Here is a 21694-nt window from a genome sequence, read left to right on the forward strand (position 1 = left end):
ATCTGCTCCTAGTTCTCTCTTTCTTGTATATCTTTTCCCAGTTCTCTCTTTCTTGCACATTTGTTCCCAGTTCTCTCTGTCTGAGACATCTGTTCCAAGTTCTCTCTGTCTTGTACATTTGTTCCCAGTTCTCTCTGTCTTGCACATCTGTTCCCAGTTCTCTCTGTCTTGCAATCTGTCCACAGTTCTCTGTTTTGCACAGCATTTCCCAGTTCTCTCTTTCTTGCACATTTGTTCCCAGTTCTCTCTGTCTGAGACATCTGTTCCAAGTTCTCTCTGTCTTGTACATCTGTTCTCAGTTCTCTCTGTCTTGCACATCGGTTCCCAGTTCTCTCTGCCTTGTACATCTGTCTTGCACGTCTATCTGTCTTGCACGTCTGTTCTCAGTTATCTCTGTCTTGCACATGTGTTTCCAGTTCCCAGCATCTTGAGCATATGTTCCCAGTTCCCTCTGTCTTGTACATCTGTTCGCACTTCTCTCTGTCTTGTACATCTGTTCCCAGTTCCCTCCATTTTGCACATCTGTTCCAAGTTCTCTCCGTCTTGTACGTCTGTTCGCAGTTGTCTCTGCCTTGCATGTCCGTTCTCAGTTTTCTCTGTCTTGCACAGCTGTTCCCAGTTCCCTCCGTCTTGCACATCTGTTCCAGTTCTCTCTGTCTTGCACTCTGTTCCCAGTTCTCTCTGTCTTGCACATCTATTCCCAGTTCTCCCTGCCTTGCTCATTTGTTCCCAGTTCTCTCTGTCTTGCTCATCAGTTCCCAGTTCTCTATGTCTTGCACATATCTTCCCAGTTCTCTCTGTCTTGCACATCTCTTCCCAGTTCTCTCTGTCTTGCACATCTGTTCCCAGTTCTCTCTGTCTTGTACATCTGTTCCCAGTTCTCTTTGTGTTGCACATCTGTTCCCAGTTCTCTCTGTCTTGCACATCTGTTCCCAGTTCTCTCTGTCTTGCACATCTGTTCCCAGTTCTCTTTGTGTTGCACATCTGTTCCCAGTTCTCTCTGTCTTGTACACCTGTTCCCAGTTCTCTTTGTGTTGCACGTCTGTTCCCAGTTCGCTCTGTCTTGTTTATCAGTTCCCAGTTCCCTCTGTCTTGCGCATCCATTCCCAGTTCGCTCTGTCTTGCACATCTGTTCTAAGTTCTCTCTGTCCTGCACATCTGTTCCCAGTTCACTCTGTCTTGTACATCTGTTCCTAGTTCTCTCTTTCTTGTATATCTTTTCCCAGTTTTCTCTGTTTTGTACGTTTGTTCCCAGTTCTCTCTGTCTTATACATCAGTTCGCAGTTCTCTCTGTCTTGCACGTCTGTTCTCAGTTATCTCTGTCTTGCACATTTGTCCCCAGTTCTCTCAGTCTTGCACATCTGATCCCAGTTCTCTCTGTCTTGGAAAACCTTTCCCAGTTCTGCATGTCTTGAACATCATTCGCAGTTATCTCTGTCTTGAATATCTGTTCGCAGTTCTCTCTGTCTTGATCATCTGTTCGCAGCTCTCTATTTCTATCACATCAGTACCCAGGGCTCTCTGTCTTGTATATCTGGAACCAGTTCCCCCGATCATGTACATCTGTTCACGGTTCTCTGTCTTGTACACCTGTCCGCAGTTCTCTCCATCTTGTACATCTGTTCCCAGTTTTCTCTTTCTTGCACATCTGTTCAAATTTCTCTCTATCTTGGACATCCATTCACAGTTCTCTCTGTCTTGCACATCCGTTCCCAGTTCTCTCTGTCTTGCCCATCTGATCCCAGTTCTTACTGTCTTCGACATCCATTCACAGTTCTCTTTGTCTTGCATATCTGTTCCCACTTTCTCTGCCTTGCACATCTGTCCCCAATTCGCTAAGTCTTGCACATCTGTTCCCAGTTCTCTCTGATTGTACATCTGCTCACAGTTCTCTCTGTCTTGCAGATCATTCCCAGTTCTTTCAGTCTATCACATCTGTTCCCAGTTCTCTATGTCTTGTACATCTGGTTCCAGTTCTCTCTGTCTTGCACATCTGTTCCCAGTTCTCTCTGTCTTGCACATCTGTTCTCAGTTCTCTATGTCTTGTACATCTGTCCCCAGTTCTCTCTGTCTTGTACATCTGTCCCCAGTTCTCTCTGTCTTGCACATCTGTTCCCAGTTCTCTCTGTCTTGCACATCTGTTCCCAGTTCTCTCTGTCTTGTTTATCAGTTCCCAATTCTCACTGTCTTGCACATCTGTTCCCAGTTCCCTCTGCCTTACGCATCCATTCCCAGTTCTCTCTGTCTTGCACATCTGTTCCCAGTTCTCTCTGTCTTGCACATCTGTTCCCAGTTCTCTCTGTTCTGCACATCTGTTCCCAGATCCCTCTGTCTTGTATATCTGTTCCCAGTTCTCTCTGTCTTGCACATTTGTTCCCAGTTCTCTTTGTCTGAGACATCTGTTCCCAGTTTGCTCAGTCTTGCACATCTGTTCCCAATTCTCTCTGTTTTGCACATCTGTTCCCAGTTCCCTCTGTCTTGTATATCTGTTCCCAGTTCTCTCTGTCTGAGACATCTGGTCCCAGTTCTCTCTGTCTTGTACATTTGTTCCCAGTTCTCTCTGTCTGAGACATCTGTTCCCAGTTCGCTCTGTCTTGCACATCTGTTCCCAGTTCTCCCTGCCTTGCACATCTATTCCCAGTTCTCCCTGCCTTGCACATTTGTTCCCAGTTCTCTCTGTCTTGCACCTCTTTTCCCATTTCCCTCTGTCTCACGCATCCATTCGCAGTTCTCTCTGTCTTGCACATCTGTTCCCAATTCTCTCTGTCTTGTTTATCAGTTCCCAATTCTCACTGTCTTGCACATCTGTTCCCAGTTCCCTCTGCCTTGCGCATCCATTCCCAGTTCTCTCTGTCTTGCACATCTGTTCTCAGTTCTCTCTGTCTTGCACATCTGTTCCCAGTTCTCTCTGTCCTGCACATCTGTTCCCAGTTCTCTCTGTCTGAGACATCTGTTCCCAGTTCGCTCTGTCTTGCACATCTGTTCCCAATTCTCTCTGTTTTGCACATCTGTTCCCAGTTCCCTCTGTCTTGTATATCTGTTCCCAGTTCTCTCTGTCTGAGACATCTGTTCCCAGTTCTCTCTGTCTTGTACATTTGTTCCCAGTTCTCTCTGTCTTATACATCAGTTCCCAGTTCTCTCTGTCTTGTTCATCTGTTCCCAGTTCTCCCTGCCTTGCACATTTGTTCCCAGTTCTCTCTGTCTTGCACATCTGTTCCCAGTTCTCCCTGTCTTGCACAGTTGTTCCCAGTTCTCTCTGTCTAGCACCTCTTTTCCCATTTCCCTCAGTCTCACGCATCCATTCGCAGTTCTCTCTGTCTTGTTTATCAGTTCCCAATTCTCACTGTCTTGCGCATCCATTCCCAGTTCTCTCTGTCCTGCACATCTGTTTCCAGATCCCTCTGTCTTGCATATCTGTTCCCAGTTCTCTCTGTCTTGCACATCTGTTCCCAGTTCACTCTGTCTTGTACATCTGTTCCTAGTTCTCTCTTTCTTGTATATCTTTTCCCAGTTTTCTCTGTTTTGTACGTTTGTTCCCAGTTCTCTCTGTCTTATACATCAGTTCGCAGTTCTCTCTGTCTTGCACGTCTGTTCTCAGTTATCTCTGTCTTGCACATTTGTCCCCAGTTCTCTCAGTCTTGCACATCTGTTCCCAGTTCTCTCTGTCTTGGAAAACCTTTCCCAGTTCTGCATGTCTTGAACATCATTCGCAGTTCTCTCTGTCTTGATCATCTGTTCGCAGTTCTCTCTGTCTTGATCATCTGTTCGCAGCTCTCTATTTCTATCACATCAGTACCCAGGGCTCTCTGTCTTGTATATCTGGAACCAGTTCCCCCGATCATGTACATCTGTTCACGGTTCTCTGTCTTGTACACCTGTCCGCAGTTCTCTCCATCTTGTACATCTGTTCCCAGTTTTCTCTTTCTTGCACATCTGTTCAAATTTCTCTCTATCTTGGACATCCATTCACAGTTCTCTCTGTCTTGCACATCCGTTCCCAGTTCTCTCTGTCTTGCCCATCTGATCCCAGTTCTTACTGTCTTCGACATCCATTCACAGTTCTCTTTGTCTTGCATATCTGTTCCCACTTTCTCTGCCTTGCACATCTGTCCCCAATTCGCTAAGTCTTGCACATCTGTTCCCAGTTCTCTCTGATTGTACATCTGCCCACAGTTCTCTCTGTCTTGCAGATCATTCCCAGTTCTTTCAGTCTATCACATCTGTTCCCAGTTCTCTATGTCTTGTACATCTGGTTCCAGTTCTCTCTGTCTTGCACATCTGTTCCCAGTTCTCTCTGTCTTGCACATCTGTTCTCAGTTCTCTATGTCTTGTACATCTGTCCCCAGTTCTCTCTGTCTTGTACATCTGTCCCCAGTTCTCTCTGTCTTGCACATCTGTTCCCAGTTCTCTCTGTCTTGCACATCTGTTCCCAGTTCTCTCTGTCTTGTTTATCAGTTCCCAATTCTCACTGTCTTGCACATCTGTTCCCAGTTCCCTCTGCCTTACGCATCCATTCCCAGTTCTCTCTGTCTTGCACATCTGTTCCCAGTTCTCTCTGTCTTGCACATCTGTTCCCAGTTCTCTCTGTTCTGCACATCTGTTCCCAGATCCCTCTGTCTTGTATATCTGTTCCCAGTTCTCTCTGTCTTGCACATTTGTTCCCAGTTCTCTTTGTCTGAGACATCTGTTCCCAGTTTGCTCAGTCTTGCACATCTGTTCCCAATTCTCTCTGTTTTGCACATCTGTTCCCAGTTCCCTCTGTCTTGTATATCTGTTCCCAGTTCTCTCTGTCTGAGACATCTGGTCCCAGTTCTCTCTGTCTTGTACATTTGTTCCCAGTTCTCTCTGTCTGAGACATCTGTTCCCAGTTCGCTCTGTCTTGCACATCTGTTCCCAGTTCTCTCTGCCTTGCACATCTATTCCCAGTTCTCCCTGCCTTGCACATTTGTTCCCAGTTCTCTCTGTCTTGCACCTCTTTTCCCATTTCCCTCTGTCTCACGCATCCATTCGCAGTTCTCTCTGTCTTGCACATCTGTTCCCAATTCTCTCTGTCTTGTTTATCAGTTCCCAATTCTCACTGTCTTGCACATCTGTTCCCAGTTCCCTCTGCCTTGCGCATCCATTCCCAGTTCTCTCCGTCTTGCACATCTGTTCTCAGTTCTCTCTGTCTTGCACATCTGTTCCCAATTCTCTCTGTTTTGCACATCTGTTCCCAGTTCCCTCTGTCTTGTATATCTGTTCCAAGTTCTCTCAGTCTTGCACATCTGTTCCAAGTTCTCTCTGTTTTGCACATCTGTTCCCAGTTCCCTCTGTCTTGTATATCTGTTCCCAGTTCTCTCTGTCTGAGACATCTGTTCCCAGTTCTCTCTGTCTTGTACATTTGTTCCCAGTTCTCTCTGTCTTATACATCAGTTCCCAGTTCTCTCTGTCTTGTTCATCTGTTCCCAGTTCTGCCTTGCACATTTGTTCCCAGTTCTCTCTGTCTTGCACATCTGTTCCCAGTTCTCCCTGTCTTGCACATTTGTTCCCAGTTCTCTCTGTCTAGCACCTCTTTTCCCATTTCCCTCAGTCTCACGCATCCATTCGCAGTTCTCTCTGTCTTGTTTATCAGTTCCCAATTCTCACTGTCTTGCGCATCCATTCCCAGTTCTCTCTGTCCTGCACATCTGTTTCCAGATCCCTCTGTCTTGCATATCTGTTCCCAGTTCTCTCTGTCTTGCACATCTGTTCCCAGTTCGCTCTGTCTTGCACATCTGTTCCCCGTTCTCTCTGTTTTGCACATCTGTTCCCAGTTCCCTCTGTCTTGTATATCTGTTCCCAGTTCTCTCTGTTTTGCACATTTGTTCCCAGTTCTCTCTGGCCTGCACATCTGCTCCTAGTTCTCTCTTTCTTGTATATCTTTTCCCAGTTCTCTCTTTCTTGCACATTTGTTCCCAGTTCTCTCTGTCTGAGACATCTGTTCCAAGTTCTCTCTGTCTTGTACATTTGTTCCCAGTTCTCTCTGTCTTGCACATCTGTTCCCAGTTCTCTCTGTCTTGCAATCTGTCCACAGTTCTCTGTTTTGCACAGCATTTCCCAGTTCTCTCTTTCTTGCACATTTGTTCCCAGTTCTCTCTGTCTGAGACATCTGTTCCAAGTTCTCTCTGTCTTGTACATCTGTTCTCAGTTCTCTCTGTCTTGCACATCGGTTCCCAGTTCTCTCTGCCTTGTACATCTGTCTTGCACGTCTATCTGTCTTGCACGTCTGTTCTCAGTTATCTCTGTCTTGCACATGTGTTTCCAGTTCCCAGCATCTTGAGCATATGTTCCCAGTTCCCTCTGTCTTGTACATCTGTTCGCACTTCTCTCTGTCTTGTACATCTGTTCCCAGTTCCCTCCATTTTGCACATCTGTTCCAAGTTCTCTCCGTCTTGTACGTCTGTTCGCAGTTGTCTCTGCCTTGCATGTCCGTTCTCAGTTTTCTCTGTCTTGCACAGCTGTTCCCAGTTCCCTCCGTCTTGCACATCTGTTCCAGTTCTCTCTGTCTTGCACTCTGTTCCCAGTTCTCTCTGTCTTGCACATCTATTCCCAGTTCTCCCTGCCTTGCTCATTTGTTCCCAGTTCTCTCTGTCTTGCTCATCAGTTCCCAGTTCTCTATGTCTTGCACATATCTTCCCAGTTCTCTCTGTCTTGCACATCTCTTCCCAGTTCTCTCTGTCTTGCACATTTGTTCCCAGTTCTCTCTGTCTTGTACATCTGTTCCCAGTTCTCTTTGTGTTGCACATCTGTTCCCAGTTCTCTCTGTCTTGCACATCTGTTCCCAGTTCTCTTTGTGTTGCACATCTGTTCCCAGTTCTCTCTGTCTTGTACACCTGTTCCCAGTTCTCTTTGTGTTGCACGTCTGTTCCCAGTTCGCTCTGTCTTGTTTATCAGTTCCCAGTTCCCTCTGTCTTGCGCATCCATTCCCAGTTCGCTCTGTCTTGCACATCTGTTCTAAGTTCTCTCTGTCCTGCACATCTGTTCCCAGTTCACTCTGTCTTGTACATCTGTTCCTAGTTCTCTCTTTCTTGTATATCTTTTCCCAGTTTTCTCTGTTTTGTACGTTTGTTCCCAGTTCTCTCTGTCTTATACATCAGTTCGCAGTTCTCTCTGTCTTGCACGTCTGTTCTCAGTTATCTCTGTCTTGCACATTTGTCCCCAGTTCTCTCAGTCTTGCACATCTGTTCCCAGTTCTCTCTGTCTTGGACATCTGTTTCCAGTTGCCTCTGTCTTACACATACATCCCCAGTTCTCTCTGTCTTGCACATCTGTTCTAAGTTCTCTCTGTCTTGTACATCTGTTCCCTATTCGCTCCGTATTGTTCATCTGCTCCCAGTTCTCTCTGTCTTGCACATCTGTTCCCAGTGGCATTATAAGTAAAGGTGACTGGCGACGTGGTCGACTGCAGTCGATGTTCTGCAGCATCTTCTGCGCCCCTGCCCGTGTGCTTGCCTGCCATACAACAAATGTAAAATCAATGTAAAAATCAGTTTAAGATATCACGATGCTTTATGCTAACATTTATTTCAAATCGACAGAAAAGAACTAAAAATGCTGAGCCTCAATTTTACTGCTGTGTGATTGTAATAAGTATGACTTCCCATAAGAGGGCAGCAGAGAGCAAAGGAAACACAGAGCGAGCAATTGCTCACTTTAAATAATCTCCCTGGGGATTTTAGCAGGATGTTTCACACACCTGTTAATGTTGACTGCACCCGTTTCCAGTAAAATTATTTATCTCATTTAAAATGCATTTGCTTAAGCCTGCAATACCCAAAGCCAGAAAAATTGCAAACAAGGGGGTTCATTTCTAGAGGAATATTATTGAAAAGCATGGAAGTTATGTTAAACTTGTGAAGACCCTCGGTGAGGTCACACTGGGAGGGTATTGTGTACAGCTCTAGTCTCTGTCATACAGAAGGAGATAGAGAGACACTAGAGAAGGTGCAAAAAAAGATTGACAGAGATGGTGCCAGATTGAAAGGGGTTTTTTTATTCATTCACTGGATGTGGGCTTCTCTGGCTGGGTCAGCATTTATTGCCCATCCCTCATTGCCCTTGAGAAGGTGGTGGTGAGCTGCCTTCTTGAGCCGCTGCAGTCCATGTGATGTAGGTACACCCACAATGCTGTTAGGGTGGGAGTTCCAGGATTTTGACCCAGTGACTATCCAGAAAGCCGATGAGCCGACTGGGTCTCCCTTTCTCTAGAAAAGTGAAGGCTGAGGACTGAAATTATCGAGATCTTTAAAATTATGAAGGAGTTTGGTTGAACTGACGTAGAAAAGATGTTTCCACTTGTAAGGTGAGACCAAAACTAGGGGCCACAAGTATAAGAGAGTCATTAATAAATGCAGTGGGGAAATCAGGAGAAATTCCTTTAACCAGAGAGTGGGGAGAATGTGGAACTTGCAACCTCACAGAGTGGTTGAAGCCAGTAGCATAGGTGCATTTAAGGGGAAACTGGATAAACACATCAGGAAGGAAATGAATTGAAGGTTGCATCTGGTCACAGAGATGAGGAGAAACTTCTTTAGCCAGAGAGTGGTGAATCTATGGAATTCATTGCCACAGAAGGCTGTGGAGGCCAGATCATTGAGTGTATTTAAGACCGAGATAGATAGGTTCTTGATTGGTAAGGGGATCAAAGGTTACGGGGAGAAGGTGGGAGAATGGGGTTGTGAAACTTATCAGCCATGATTGAATGGCGGAGCAGACTCGATGGGCCGAGTGGCCTAATTTCTGCTCCTATGTCTTATGGTCTTATGGATATGTTGATAGGGTCAACTAAAGTAGAGCAGTAGGGAACTAGTGTAGAGTATAAACACCAGCAGGAGCCTGTTGGGCTGAATGGCCAATTCTGTGCTGCACATACTCTGTAAAGCTTCATGCCTTATGACTTCTCGATTGATTCCTTGCACAATCCTGGTTCCATTCAAATAGCCTAACTCCACAGCAAGTCTCCAGCCAGGCCCTGGCTGATGTGCCCAGGCACCAGTAGGTAGATGGTGGTGTAGTGGTAATCGGGAGGCCCACGCTAATCCCCTAGGGGTATGGGTTCAAACCCCGCCACCACAGCAGCTGGTGGAATTTTAATTGGGAAAAAAAAAATCACTTAAGCTGGGATGCCTTGAAAAGGGTTTAGATAAAATAGATGGAGCATTCTCTGGCGAGTAGGTCAATAACCAGAGGCCGTCGATTTAAAAATGACTGCCAAAACATCCAAAGAAGAGACAAGGGGGAGTTGTTGGGATCTGGAATGTTCTACCCGCACAGATGCTGGAAGCTGATTCCGCAATATTTTTTTTTTTAAATTGATGGTACAAGTTTTTTGAGGATCAGGAACTCAATGGGTTACAGGCAAAAAGTGGGGAGGTGGGAGTAAGCACAACAGGTTAGATAGTCTCCTGCTGTACTGTAAACTAGGCAGTTCTGCTCATTGTGCTCAGCTTGGCTTTCTGGATTAATTCTCCCCTTAGTCCCATTTCTATCAAATTTCTGTGCTTGAAATATGTATTGAGCTCCTTAAATGTAGTTCCGTTTTTCTGATTGGAAATTCCGACTCCAAACAGCTCTCTGCCCCCTCCAGAAAAAAATCCTTTTCTCTTTCACTGAAATTATATCTATTTCCCCCTCTTCACCCACTCACTCGCAGTGGAAATAATTTGTTGATCATTTATCCAGAGCGCTGAACATGCTGATCAGATCTCCTGAGTTCAGTTCAGTCATGGCTGATCTGTACCTTAACTCCATTTAGCTATCTCGGTTCCATATTCCTCAATACCCCTCAGCCACCAAAACTCTATCCATCTCAGTTTAAACATTTTCATATGAACCCCTAGCTTCAACAACTTCTTGGGGGAGATTGGTCCAGATTACCATTACCCTTAGTGTGATAAAGCCCGCCCCCATGCCCTGAGGGCCTCATTCCTAATTAAGATTATGTCCCTTTATTCTGGATGTTACTGTTGCATCTGGTCCCAATGAAGTGATGCTCTCGTTGTGAGTGAGAGCAACTGAGACCAATTGCAGAAAGCTTAGGGCACTATTCTTAAGAACTGGTTTTCACCTGGGAAGGAGGAACAGGGAGTCTGTCTCTGGGTTTTGTGAATAAACTTATGTTAAGGAAAGACTAGCTCTAGATGTGTCCTTTCCTCGGTGACTGAGCAGTGAAACTGCTGAACTTCCCCACCCCACCATCCCCCCACACCAGAGGAAATAGCTTATCTCGAGCTTCTCCTCCAGATCTCTTGATCATGTGAGACACATGATCAAGAAGTTAGATAACTTCTTACATGCAGGAGAATACAAGACAGACTGTGCAGATTTGTAATTTAATCATGTTTAGCTATTATTCTGGGGAATCTGTGCTCACACCCACTCTAAGAGCAATATATCCCTCCTGGGCTTTGGTGCTCAGAACTGTACAGGCCTCTCAGAATCATATATAATGCAATGAGAACATCTTTCATTCTTCTAAATTCCATGGAGGATAGGCCCATTCAACTCAGTACTCTATATCGGTTTTGACAAGAGCTTTTTATGACTGTAACAGGGTACAAGGCAGCGCTCATCAACTACATCGCTGAAGTCTTACTGTGTTCAGGTCTCATAGTGGGGCTTCAACCTTCTAACTCACCCGCGAAAACACTCATCCATGGCAAGCTGACAAATAAATAGCTTACTCAGATAGATAAACACTGCAGGAATTTACCAAGGCTCCTTGGACAGCACCTTCCAAAGACACAACCATTACCACCTAGAAGGACAAGGGCAGCAGATAGATAGGAACACCACCATCAGGAAGTTCCCCTCCAAGCCACTCACCATCCTGACTTGGAAATATATCGCCATTCCTTCACTGTCGCTGGGTCGAAATCCTGCAACTCCCTCCCTAACAGCACTGTGTACCTACACCACATGGACTGCAGCAGTTCAAGAAGGCAGCTCACCACTGCCTCCTCAAGAGCAACTAGGGATGGGCAATTAATGCTGGCCCAGCCAGTGAAGCCCACATCCCGTGAATGATTTTTTTGAAAAATGAGACAGAGCATAAGATAGTTGACTAGGCTTAATGGCACATAAATTGAAGTAACGAAAGGAGTGTTCACATGTTACCTATGGCGATTGGTCAGCAAATATATCGTCCTGTGAGATGCAGACCCCCGACTGCGCTATAGAATGTCATAACAGAATTAAGTTACAGCCTTAGGGTCAAATCCTAGAATAATGAAACTGACAAGCTTTTGTGGCACTGGTTGTCTGAAAAATCCATTCAGACATAAACTCTGAGCAAAACAGCCCAAAAGGCAGGGCAAGGAAGGGTCAAACTGAAACACCATGGACACCGCTCAATTGGGGATTGGGGAAATTCTGTACATTGGGAGTCAGCAGGAAAAACTCTTTAATTCCCTGGAATTCGATACACTGGAAAAGACGCAATGGGGTTTAGTGCACTGAAACTGAATATAATTGGAGGGATTGGGAGAGACTCATTGGATGCTGTTCAATGACTGGGAATAGGATGGATTTAAACTGAATTCTGTACAATGATTGGGCATACATGCCTTATAAGGATTGTAATGAAGATTCACTAGGTTAATCTCTGCGATGACAGGGCTGTCTAATGAGGAGGGATTGACTAGAATGGGTCTATACTTGCTGGAATTCAGAACAATGAGAGATGCCCTCTTTGAATCATATAAGATTCTCAGAGGGCATGATGGGTTAGATACTGAGAGGCTGTTCCCCTGCCTGGAGAACTCTGTCCAGAATGAAGGGGTATCATCTCAAGGTGAGGGGACAGACATTGAGAACCGAGGTGAGGAGTAATTTCTTCTCTCAGAGGGTTGCGAATGGTTGGAATCCTCCACCCCAGAGCGTTTGGTTTCTCAGTTGTTGAGTGTACTCATGACAAAGATCAGTAGAAGTGAATGAATGGATGTGGCAATAGAGCGGGAGGGTGGAGTTGAGATGAAGGGTCAGCCATGATTTTATTGCATAGCAGAGGAGTCTTGAGGAGCTGTGCAGCCAATCCTATTCCAATTTCGTACGATTTGAGGAGGAATTGGATTGAATTCCTTACAATGCCTGGGAATAGGGAAGGAGTTAACCCATTTAGTACCAGCTTGGATCCGTTTGTGTGGATGCTTGCAATGTGTTCCCAACTTGAACCACATTCTAACCACGTACTGCTCCCTCCCCTCGTTTGAATCATTCCTTCCCTTCCGGTTGTCCTTTGTTTATATTTTGGGAAAGAAAAGTTCATAAAATCTGACTTCCTCCCTTTTAGACTGGATCCATTAATCCTCCAGATCTATAGATTGGTAAAAAAAACAAATAGTTCCTTTTGCACTATCCTGGAAATGGATGGATCATCCTATTTCTTATCAATGATTTCATTAACTTTCACTTTGGAAAATGTGAATAAAATACGAAGTTGTGAATAAAATGGGGTGGGGGGAATACCCCAATACCTTAAAAAAAATAAACTTTTATATTCACATCTAAACCTGTTTTCTTTTAATTTCTTGATCTGTGTGTGCGACTCTCTCTCTCTCTCTCAAACCCCGTCTGCTTATCTCTCAATCTCTCTCACTCTCTCTTTTTTCTGTGTAATTTATGCACAGCCCCATTCTCGGAGGCTGAGCTGGGTAATTCCCATGAGCTGCTTCAAATACTTCGCAGCTTCAGCGTCGGAGCCCAGATGCAACTTGAGAGACAGAGAGACAACCCCCTGAAGCGGAACTGTGGAGACCATGAGCAACCAAAAGATGTTACCAGACCTTGAGAATGGCAGGGAGATTGCAGTGGGAGAGACAGGACATCAAGGCAGCCGCTTGCTTAAACTTTGCTGCACCATTGCAGTTCTGGTTTTTGTGTCTGTGTCTTTCTACCTCCTATTCTGTCCGATTGGACCCCCAGATGCAAACCGAGTAAGTAAACCAGATTTATTTTAAGTTCCTCTCATTTCTTTTTGGTGTAGTTCCTCTTTCATGCTCCACTTTTTTTTTCAACTGAAGACATTAAGTCTCGTTGCCTCGGGTACTCTCCCTGCAGTTGAAGGTGGACGATTGTCTTGCATTTTATTTCGTTCCGCGTGAATTTAGGGCTGGCGTGGTGGGAATTTCTTGCTAATTTCTCTGCTCGCCGCCCCGCGTTACGCCGAAATTGCGCCCATTGTTGCGCCGAACTCCGAGGACGCTCGGCTGCCGCCGGTTGCTCCCCAGCCACACGTTAGGGGCAGTGATTGGTCTGGCACGCTGCCAAATTTCCAATTCCCAATTCCCAGTGCCTCGCCAGAGGCGGAAAGGCAGAGAGAGGCGCAAATTTCCAGCGCAAAACTGGCCCCCGCCCCGATTTTCGCCTTGTTAGTCACCGAGGTAAAGCGGTGCCCGGGTTAGTGAGCCAGTCATTGATCCTCTGAGCTCTGAATACCCTGGCACCTCAGGGTGACCATCTGGACGCTGCTGGTTGTGAAGTTATTGTTGGTGATGTTACCAGATGGTTACATTTTGGTGCCATTGTCCACCATTGTAACTAAAGCTTGCTCCTGTCTATTTTAGTGGGCACAGCGACTCCAGTTAAAGCACGGATACAGCAATCATAGGAACAAATTGGGGGATACAATTTGGACAGTTTTGTGTTATCGGCCTATTGTACACCCAGTTCCATGTTGGGCTGTATTGAGGTCCGTGAGACCCAGTATTGACCAGGGAGTACGATGGGCAGACAATACCATAGCTCCTGCTGCAGACTAAGACTGATCCCCCTATCCCTGAGTGTCCACCCTGATCTGTAGGAATTTTGAAGCTTCACTCGGAATGTTTAATCTCAAAGTCTGTCTGTTACCTTCTGCAGAAAACAGCAGTGAGGGGAGCTGAGGATCTGTCTGCTAACGGTGGTAAGTGCTCTCTGTCTCTGTCCCTCTGTTTGTACCTGTCTTTGTGTGTCTCAGCTCCTGTTTGTGTGTGACTCTCTCCATGTTCTCTGTCTCTTCCTTTGTGTCCCTGATTCCATGTGTCTCCCTCTGTCTCTACAGCTGTCTTGTGTGCGTTCTCTCCCTCTCTGTATCTGTTTGTATCTTGCTCATTTTCTCTGTCTTGCTCTGTCTCCCCCTGTCTTGCTTGCTTTCTCTCTTTCTCTCTGTCTCACTCTCTGAACATGCCTGCCTCTCCCCATCTCGTCTGCCTCTCCCCATCTCGTCTGCCTCTCCCCATCTCGTCTGCCTCTCCCCATCTGTCTGTCTCTCCCTGTCTCTCTCTGCTTGTCTCTCCGCCTGTCTCTCTGCCTGTCTCTGTGTCTGCCTGCCTGTCTCTGCTGTCTTTATCTCTCTGTCTACTTCTCTCTCTGGGAGCATCCCTCCCTGCCTCTCCGTCTCTCTGTCTCTCTCTTTCTCGCTTCCTCAGTCTGTGTTGGCACATGTGAATGTATTTCTCTCTCTGTCTCCCTCTCACTGTCAGTCAGTTTTCAGTCGGTGTGTGTTACAATAGTGACTGAGAATCCCCGTCTTTTCCATTTCCAGGTTTGCATCATCTCAGGAAGCAGGTGGGAAATGACCCAAGGGGAAGAATTGCAGCTCACTTGACAGGTACCAGCCTATTGTTGATATTTAGCAGACTACCAAAAGATGATTAATTATTTTACATAATGATGTATACTACAGGGCAGCAAAGAAGCAGACCAAATCTTTTAATGTGTCCTTACTGTAACCGCAGAATGTTAACCTCAGACGCTGTTAGACTTTAACATCCTGGTGTTACTCTTTACCCTTTTGTGGTATCTGGGTCCCTCTCCCTCCCTCTCTGAATTCTCTCATTGGCACCAACTGCCCTCTACTGTTCACTGAACTACACTGAGCAAGAAGGCTCTGAGAGCTCTTGAACCAGGCTGGGGTATATTTAAGCCTGATGTACTGTGAACCTACTTTATTTGTAACTACAAACCTATGGAAAAGAGAAGACATGAGGGCTGAGCAGATAGATCACCTTTTTTAATGAATAAAATTGCATTTATATAGCGTTTTTAGAACCTTTGCTCCTTCAGGGAGCCAGCATGGACACAATGGGCTGAATGGTCTTCCATGCTGTAACCAATCTCTGATTCTCCGATTCTACCATGCCCCAAAGTACTTTACAGGCATTGGGGTACTTTTGAAGTGTAGTCACTGCAGTAATGTAATTTAAAATCCTGAAAGGCTTCAAGAGAGAAGACGTTTCCACTCGTGGGGGTGGACCAGAACCACAGGTCATAAATATAAAATAGTCCCTAATAAACACAATAAGAATCTCAGCAGAAACCTCTTTACCCAGGGAGTGGTGAGAATGTGGAACTTGTTACCGCATGAGGGTGGTTGAGGTTAATCGTATGGATGTGATTAAGTGGAAGTTTGAGAAGTGCATGAGGGAGAAAGCAACAGAAGGACATGGTGAGGTAAAGGTGGGAGGAGAAGTACTGACATGGACCTGTGAGGTAGGAATATAAAATTCGACGTAAGCGTAAGGTGAACATAAATACATTGAATTGTCTGTCAGACCCTGCAAAGGTGAAAGAGGTTTTTGTGCATCTAATTTTGAATAGATTTTGAATTTCTAAGTCTTATACCCTCTGTCCAGTTTTCTACTCCCTGCACCCGTTCCCCAACAACCCTCCCTAAAAGCTCCCTCTGGAGTGGTTCTTGTCCAACAATACAAGGGCCTGTGTGTGCACCAAAACAATGAGTTTTATCAGATGATTTGACTTCTAGGGATGTCATAGCTGTTTCCAAGCCAGCCTTCCCTCACAGACACTGAGGGGGCTGGATAGCAATCAGGAGTAGGAAGCCAGGAATTAGCTTTGTACTGAGACCAGCGAACTGGGGCAAAAACATAAAATGCTGGAAGAACTCAGTAGGTCTGGCAGCATCTGTAGAGAGAGAAACAGAGTTAACAGAGCTTCCAGTCCATGTGACTCTTCAGAGCTAACTGGGGATTGTCCCAGCAGACACATGGGAACACCGCTACCTGGAGGTTCCCCTCCAAGTCACTCACCATCCTGACTTGGAAATATATCGCCATTCCTTCACTGTCACTGGGTCAAAGCCCTGGAACTCCCTCCCTAAGAGCACTGTGGATGTACCTACACCACATGGACTGCAACAGTTCAAGAAGGCAGCTCACCACCACCTTCTCAAGGGCAATTAGGGATGGGCACTAAATGCTGGCCCAGCCAATGATACTCACATCCTGTGAATGAATAAAACAAAGGCCAACCTAGGGCCTTAATTTAGAACTAGACAGTGATCCATTGGGTACTTGGCATGGACCAGTTGCATTCAATGGCCTGTTTCTGCACTGTACGGCATATGTAATGCTTAGTTTTAAGAGAAAGAGAGAGGTGAAGAAAGGAGCCCGAGTTTGAGGATGGAGAGAGTGAAAAAAAAATGGACCATTTCAATCATGTTAGACTGACATCTGTCCAGGAGAGGGCGATCTTCTGCCATTGTGGCACATGGTTAGCAGACAGAGGGTGCCCTACCCTATCCAATGGGCAGGTCACAACTTAACCAGACACTCCTACTCAATATGAGTGAAATACTGGGGATTCAGGAAAACTGAAATCAAAATACAACATGCTGGAAGCACTCAGCAGGTCAGGCAACATTGATGGAGAGATAGTGAGAGTTAATGTTTCAGGTCAATGTAAGGGTTATGATAAGACACTGAGTGCCTGGATTTTGGGAATCTTCCATCTCTCAATGTTTCAAACCATCCCCCTCACTTCCAGGACTGTATAAATTGTCTGCCTTCCCCACCCCTATCATGGGGGAAAAAGGGAAAGATAGACTGATGATCATATACTTACGCTTGTGTTCTCTCTCTCTCTCTCTCTTTCTCTCTCAGCTGATCCCATCAAGGGAGAGTCCGATGAACTGACTTGGCAAGAGGAATCCGGCATTGCGTTCTCCTCCGGAATTGAGTTCTCCAACAACAGTCTGCTGATCAAGAAGACTGGCTTCTACTTCATCTACACCCAGGTAGTTTTCTATTATAGCCAGTGTGAGGAGAGCACTATCTTCCTGAGTCATGACATGCACAAGCTCTCCTTGGCTTATCCAGAAGAGACCATCCTGCTGAAGGCCACCAAGTCGGTCTGCCACCACGGTCACCACGACGACCCCTGGTACAAGACCTCCTACCAGGGCGCCATCTTTGACTTTGAGGCCGGGGACAGGATCTTCTCTCGGGTCCCAGCGAATGTGGCCAAGTACCTGGACAAGACAGAGGGCAAGACCTTCTTTGGAATATTTGCTTTGTGAGGAATCTTTTCGCTCTTGTTTTTGATGTTTTTCTTGTTGTTGTTGGCCAGCAGGGTGCAATGGTTTGTGAAGTTTGGTGAGTTGGGGCTCTGGCAGCCGGGTTCCAACTCAGCCCAGGTCAATTGGGATTTATTGGCTCAAAGGGTCCCACACGAAATGGGTGCAAATGGCTTTACAGCAAGAACTCGCACACAGCACCTTTTATAACCCCGACACACCCCAGTACTTCAGAAAAGTGGTCATAGTTGTGATATGGGAATCGATGGAGCCAATTTATGCACAGCACGGTCCCACAAAACACAGCACTGTGATAATGACCAGCCACCATCAGAGTAATTATTTTTCCAGCACCTGTTCACAGCACCTCCCCTACCCCCGCTGCACACCTTGCAGGCGTTGCGTGGGTCATGACCTTTCTGATCCAAGATGGCAACGGGTGGACTCAGTCAATGACACCAAGCAGAGAGTTAACATTTTTTCAGTGGAAGTACTTATCAAAGCAGTTCTCCCACAATGCTGCGTATACCACGGCTGAATTAGTTCAGGAACCAGTTAAGTAAAGCAGCACTGACCAGTAATTCCATTCCTCCCCACCCACGAGCACCCCCTCCCTACCCTGCCCCCCATCACATCTCTGACACAGACCTGAACCTTTACCAGTGTATGGCAGTCAGAATGGGATCACCTCCTAGAGGTCTTTAAAATTAAGAAAGGTTTCAAATGGGGCGGATGTAGAGAAAATGTTTCCACTTGCAGGTAAGATCAGAGCGAGAGGCCATAAATATAAGAGAGTCACTAATAAATCCAATAGGGAATTCAGGAGTTACCCAGAGAGCGGTTAGAATGTGGAACTCGCTAGCACGGGGAGTGTTTGAGGTGAATGGTATAGATGCATTTAAGAGGAAGCTAGATAAGTACACAAGGGAGAAAGGAATGGACGGACATAGTGATGGGATTGGCTGAAGAAGGGTGGAAGGAGGCTTGCATGGACCAGTTGGGCCAAATGGCCTTCTTGTGTGGTCCCTGGGATTCTTTATGCTAAAGGTGGATGACCCCTGTTGTGATCACATAAGGAAACAAGTGTGCAATAATCAAAACCCAAATAAGCTGATGTGTCAAACAAATGTTTGGAAAGCCTGTGCCAGGCATCCATGTTTGTCTTCAGCCAGCCCTGGTTTAATTTATGACAAATGTTATTTAAACTGATACCCCCAGGGATACACTAATCACCAAATGCCTGGAGCTGCCAGGTGAGAGGCTCCGCCTGGCTGTCTCACCTGTATATGAGCTGCCTGGTATCTCAGAATTATTGGGCAATGTGCCAGTCCAGTGTGTGATTGGCACTAAATCTTCTGTTGGCTGATGCCTCAAGAATGTATTTATAACAATGTAAATTATTTTTTGTCCTCACGTGAGCTGGTATCATCCTTTATTTATTGCTGAATGCTGTTTTTTAAAAAATGTTAACTGAATGTAACTCACACTTATCATTGCGCGTTTGCCTCTATTGCACTGGTCAACGTCTGGTTGCTATGCACTGTCTGGTTGCTACGCACTCTCTGGGAAACCCGAGTCTATCTAATGCTGCACACCTATATCTGGGAAGACCGTCTTGCACTCCTGGGTATGATGCAAGCACACACTTGTCACCTGATAAGTCATCAATCCTTTTACCTCTTACATGTGTGTGTGTGTCTCTCTCTCTCTCCTTTTTTAACTGTGGTATCAAAGAACATTCTCTGTGACCATTACAAATCAGAACATTCCTCCAAACACAGCATCCTCTGCAACCTTCCGCCTCATCTGATCTTCACTGCTTTGAAATCAGGATTTATTTTTCATTCATGGGATGTGGCTAGGCCAGCATTTATTGTCTAATCCTCACTGCCCTTGAGAAGGTGGTGGTGAGCTGCATCCCTGAGTATAACCGAGTGCCTTACTCAGCCATTTCAGAGGGCAGTCAGGAGTCAACCACATTGGTGTTGGTCTGAAATCATAAAGAAAAGGCCAGACCCGGTCAAATTGGCAAATTTTCTTCCCTAAAGGACTTTAGTGAACCAAGATGGGATTGTTATGACAATCCAGGATTTCCATGGGCACCATTATGGAGACTAGTTTTTTGTTCAAGAATTTAATTAATTGAATTTAAGTTCCCCAGTAGTCTTGGTGGGATTTGAACTCACAACCACTCCACTACCATGCCCATCATTCACCTTGCCATCACCTGGTTTGAATCATTCCTTCTCAGGGCTTACAACTAAGTTTTAGTCTTTCCTGCTTCTTTTTAGAAGTCAATAGGATTCATGTTTGGGGGTCACCTCTCCTGGTTCTCTCCATGGTGGAGATGTCCGACTCCATGGACCTTGGCTCCACACATGAGCTTCTTAACAGTAAGAGTGAAAGTCACTCCACAAAGCATGGATTATTCCGCTGGCTGTTCGCTTTGGAATGGATCCCAAATGGAAAAACGACAAATGATCTGGAATTCTGAGCATCCAATCGGCAACTTGTGTTTGGATATTTTTAACTTTTCACCTGGGCAAAACTTGAACATTTTCGATCAGGTGTGCAAGCTGGCCAAAGATTAGCAATGGTTGTGGCGCGTGAAGGGACATGTTTTATGTTAAAACATGGTCTGCATGATTGAATCGATCTTGACTGCCGCCTGGATTTAACTTGTGAAGCTGAATATTATTTTGGAATGTATTTAATAATAGGGACTTGTATTTATTTATTTTTTTATTCAATAAAGTATTTTGCTATAAATAAAGTCACTTTTCTCTTGTTTGTGATACCTCCATTATACACAACATAATATCATGTGAGTGTCGAGTTGCTCCTGGCCTCCTGATTGGTTTGTGGCGACCATGGCAACTTCATCGCAGCAAAGCTTATTTTGCTTTCACTACTTCTTCCCCAGCTCCCAGAGTTATAAGAACATAGGAAATAGGAGCAGTCCATGTCCAAATGCAGCAGGACCTGGACAATATCCAGGCTTGGGCTGACAAGTGGCAAGTAACATTTGCGCCACACAAGTGCCAGGCAATGACCATCCCCAACAAGAGGGAATCTAACTATCACCCCTTGACATTCAATGGCATTACTATCGCTGAATCCCCCACTATCAACATCCTGGGGGTTACCATTGACCAGAAACTGAACTGGGCTAGCTATATAAATTATGTGGCTACAAGAGCAGGTCAAAGACTAGGGGCTGAATTTTCCATTCGTTGGGCGGGCTGAGCTAAGCCAATTAAGGCCCATCCAGCGTGATGTCCGCCGGGATGTGCAATGCACTCCCTGTGCGGGGGGGAATTCCCTAAAGTCAAGAGTGCACTTTATCGCGCATGCGCACGAAAGAGCTCACATCTCCCTGAGGCTGCACACATCTCCCTGAGGCTCAGTGCAGACTCAGGGAGATCGCCTCGACTTTTAAAAATATTAAAAATAGAGAAAATAAAAATCCCTTACATGTCCCCTCATGTGACATGTTCATAATTTCCATAACTTTCTTAAAATTTTTAAAACCCTGCATGAAATCTCATCCCGCTGCTGGATGAGGTTTCATGTTTTCTCTATTCCCCACCGGGGCTCCTGGCCGACCCACCAACCTTAAGGTTGGACGGGCAGGTCCTTTAATTGTTTAAATGATCCTGTCAGTGGCCTCAATTGGCCATTAACAGGTCAGCGGGCCCACAGCTGATTTTGCTGCGCCCCCACCTTCCTGATAATTTAAATGAGGCGCGGAGATGTCGGGAGTTCCGCCCATCATTTTACGCTTCGGTCAGCTGGCCCCGCCCTCGACCCACTCGCCGACGGTAAAATTCTGCCCCAGGAATCCTGCAGCCAGTAACTCACCTCCTGACTCCCTAAAGCTTGTCTACCAGCTCACAAGTCAGGAGTGTGATGGAATACTAGCTACTTGTCTGGATGAGTGCAGCTCCAACAATGCTCAAGAAGCTTCACACCATCCAGGACAAAGCAGCCCACTTGATTGGAACCCCATCCAATGATGATCAGTAGCAGCAGTGTGTACCATCTATAAGATGCGGTACAGAAACCCACTGAGGCTCCTTAGACAGCACCTTCCAAACCCACAGCCTCTACAATCTAGAAGGACAAGGGCAGCAGATTGATGGGAACACCACCACCTGGATGTTCTCCTGTAAGTCACACACCATCCTGACTTGGAAATATATCGCCGTTCCTTCACTGTCGCTGGGTCAAAATCCTGGAACTCCCTCCCTCACAGCACTGTGGGTGGACCTACACCACATGGACTGTAGCGGTTCAAGAAGGCAGCTCACCACCACCAATGGCAATTGGGGATGGGCAATAAATGCTGGCCCAGCCAGCAACGCACACATTCTGTGAATGAAATTT

At 45.8% G+C, this 21694-nt stretch overlaps 1 protein-coding gene across 1 annotated transcript; it reads left to right on the forward strand.

Annotated features, from left to right (window-relative positions):
- The first annotated feature begins 12773 nt into the window (after nucleotides 1-12773).
- LOC144695436 (lymphotoxin-alpha-like) lies at nucleotides 12774-17311 on the forward strand. The gene is made up of 5 exons (XM_078566324.1): nucleotides 12774-12950; nucleotides 13125-13250; nucleotides 13876-13918; nucleotides 14540-14605; nucleotides 16896-17311. The coding sequence occupies exons 1-5, from the start codon at nucleotides 12774-12776 to the stop codon at nucleotides 17309-17311; spliced, it is 828 nt and encodes a 275-aa protein (XP_078422450.1).
- The last annotated feature ends 4383 nt before the right edge of the window (nucleotides 17312-21694 follow it).

Source organism: Cetorhinus maximus, chromosome 21 (genome assembly GCF_964194155.1).
Source record: "Cetorhinus maximus chromosome 21, sCetMax3.hap1.1, whole genome shotgun sequence".
Classification (NCBI taxonomy): domain Eukaryota; kingdom Metazoa; phylum Chordata; class Chondrichthyes; order Lamniformes; family Cetorhinidae; genus Cetorhinus; species Cetorhinus maximus.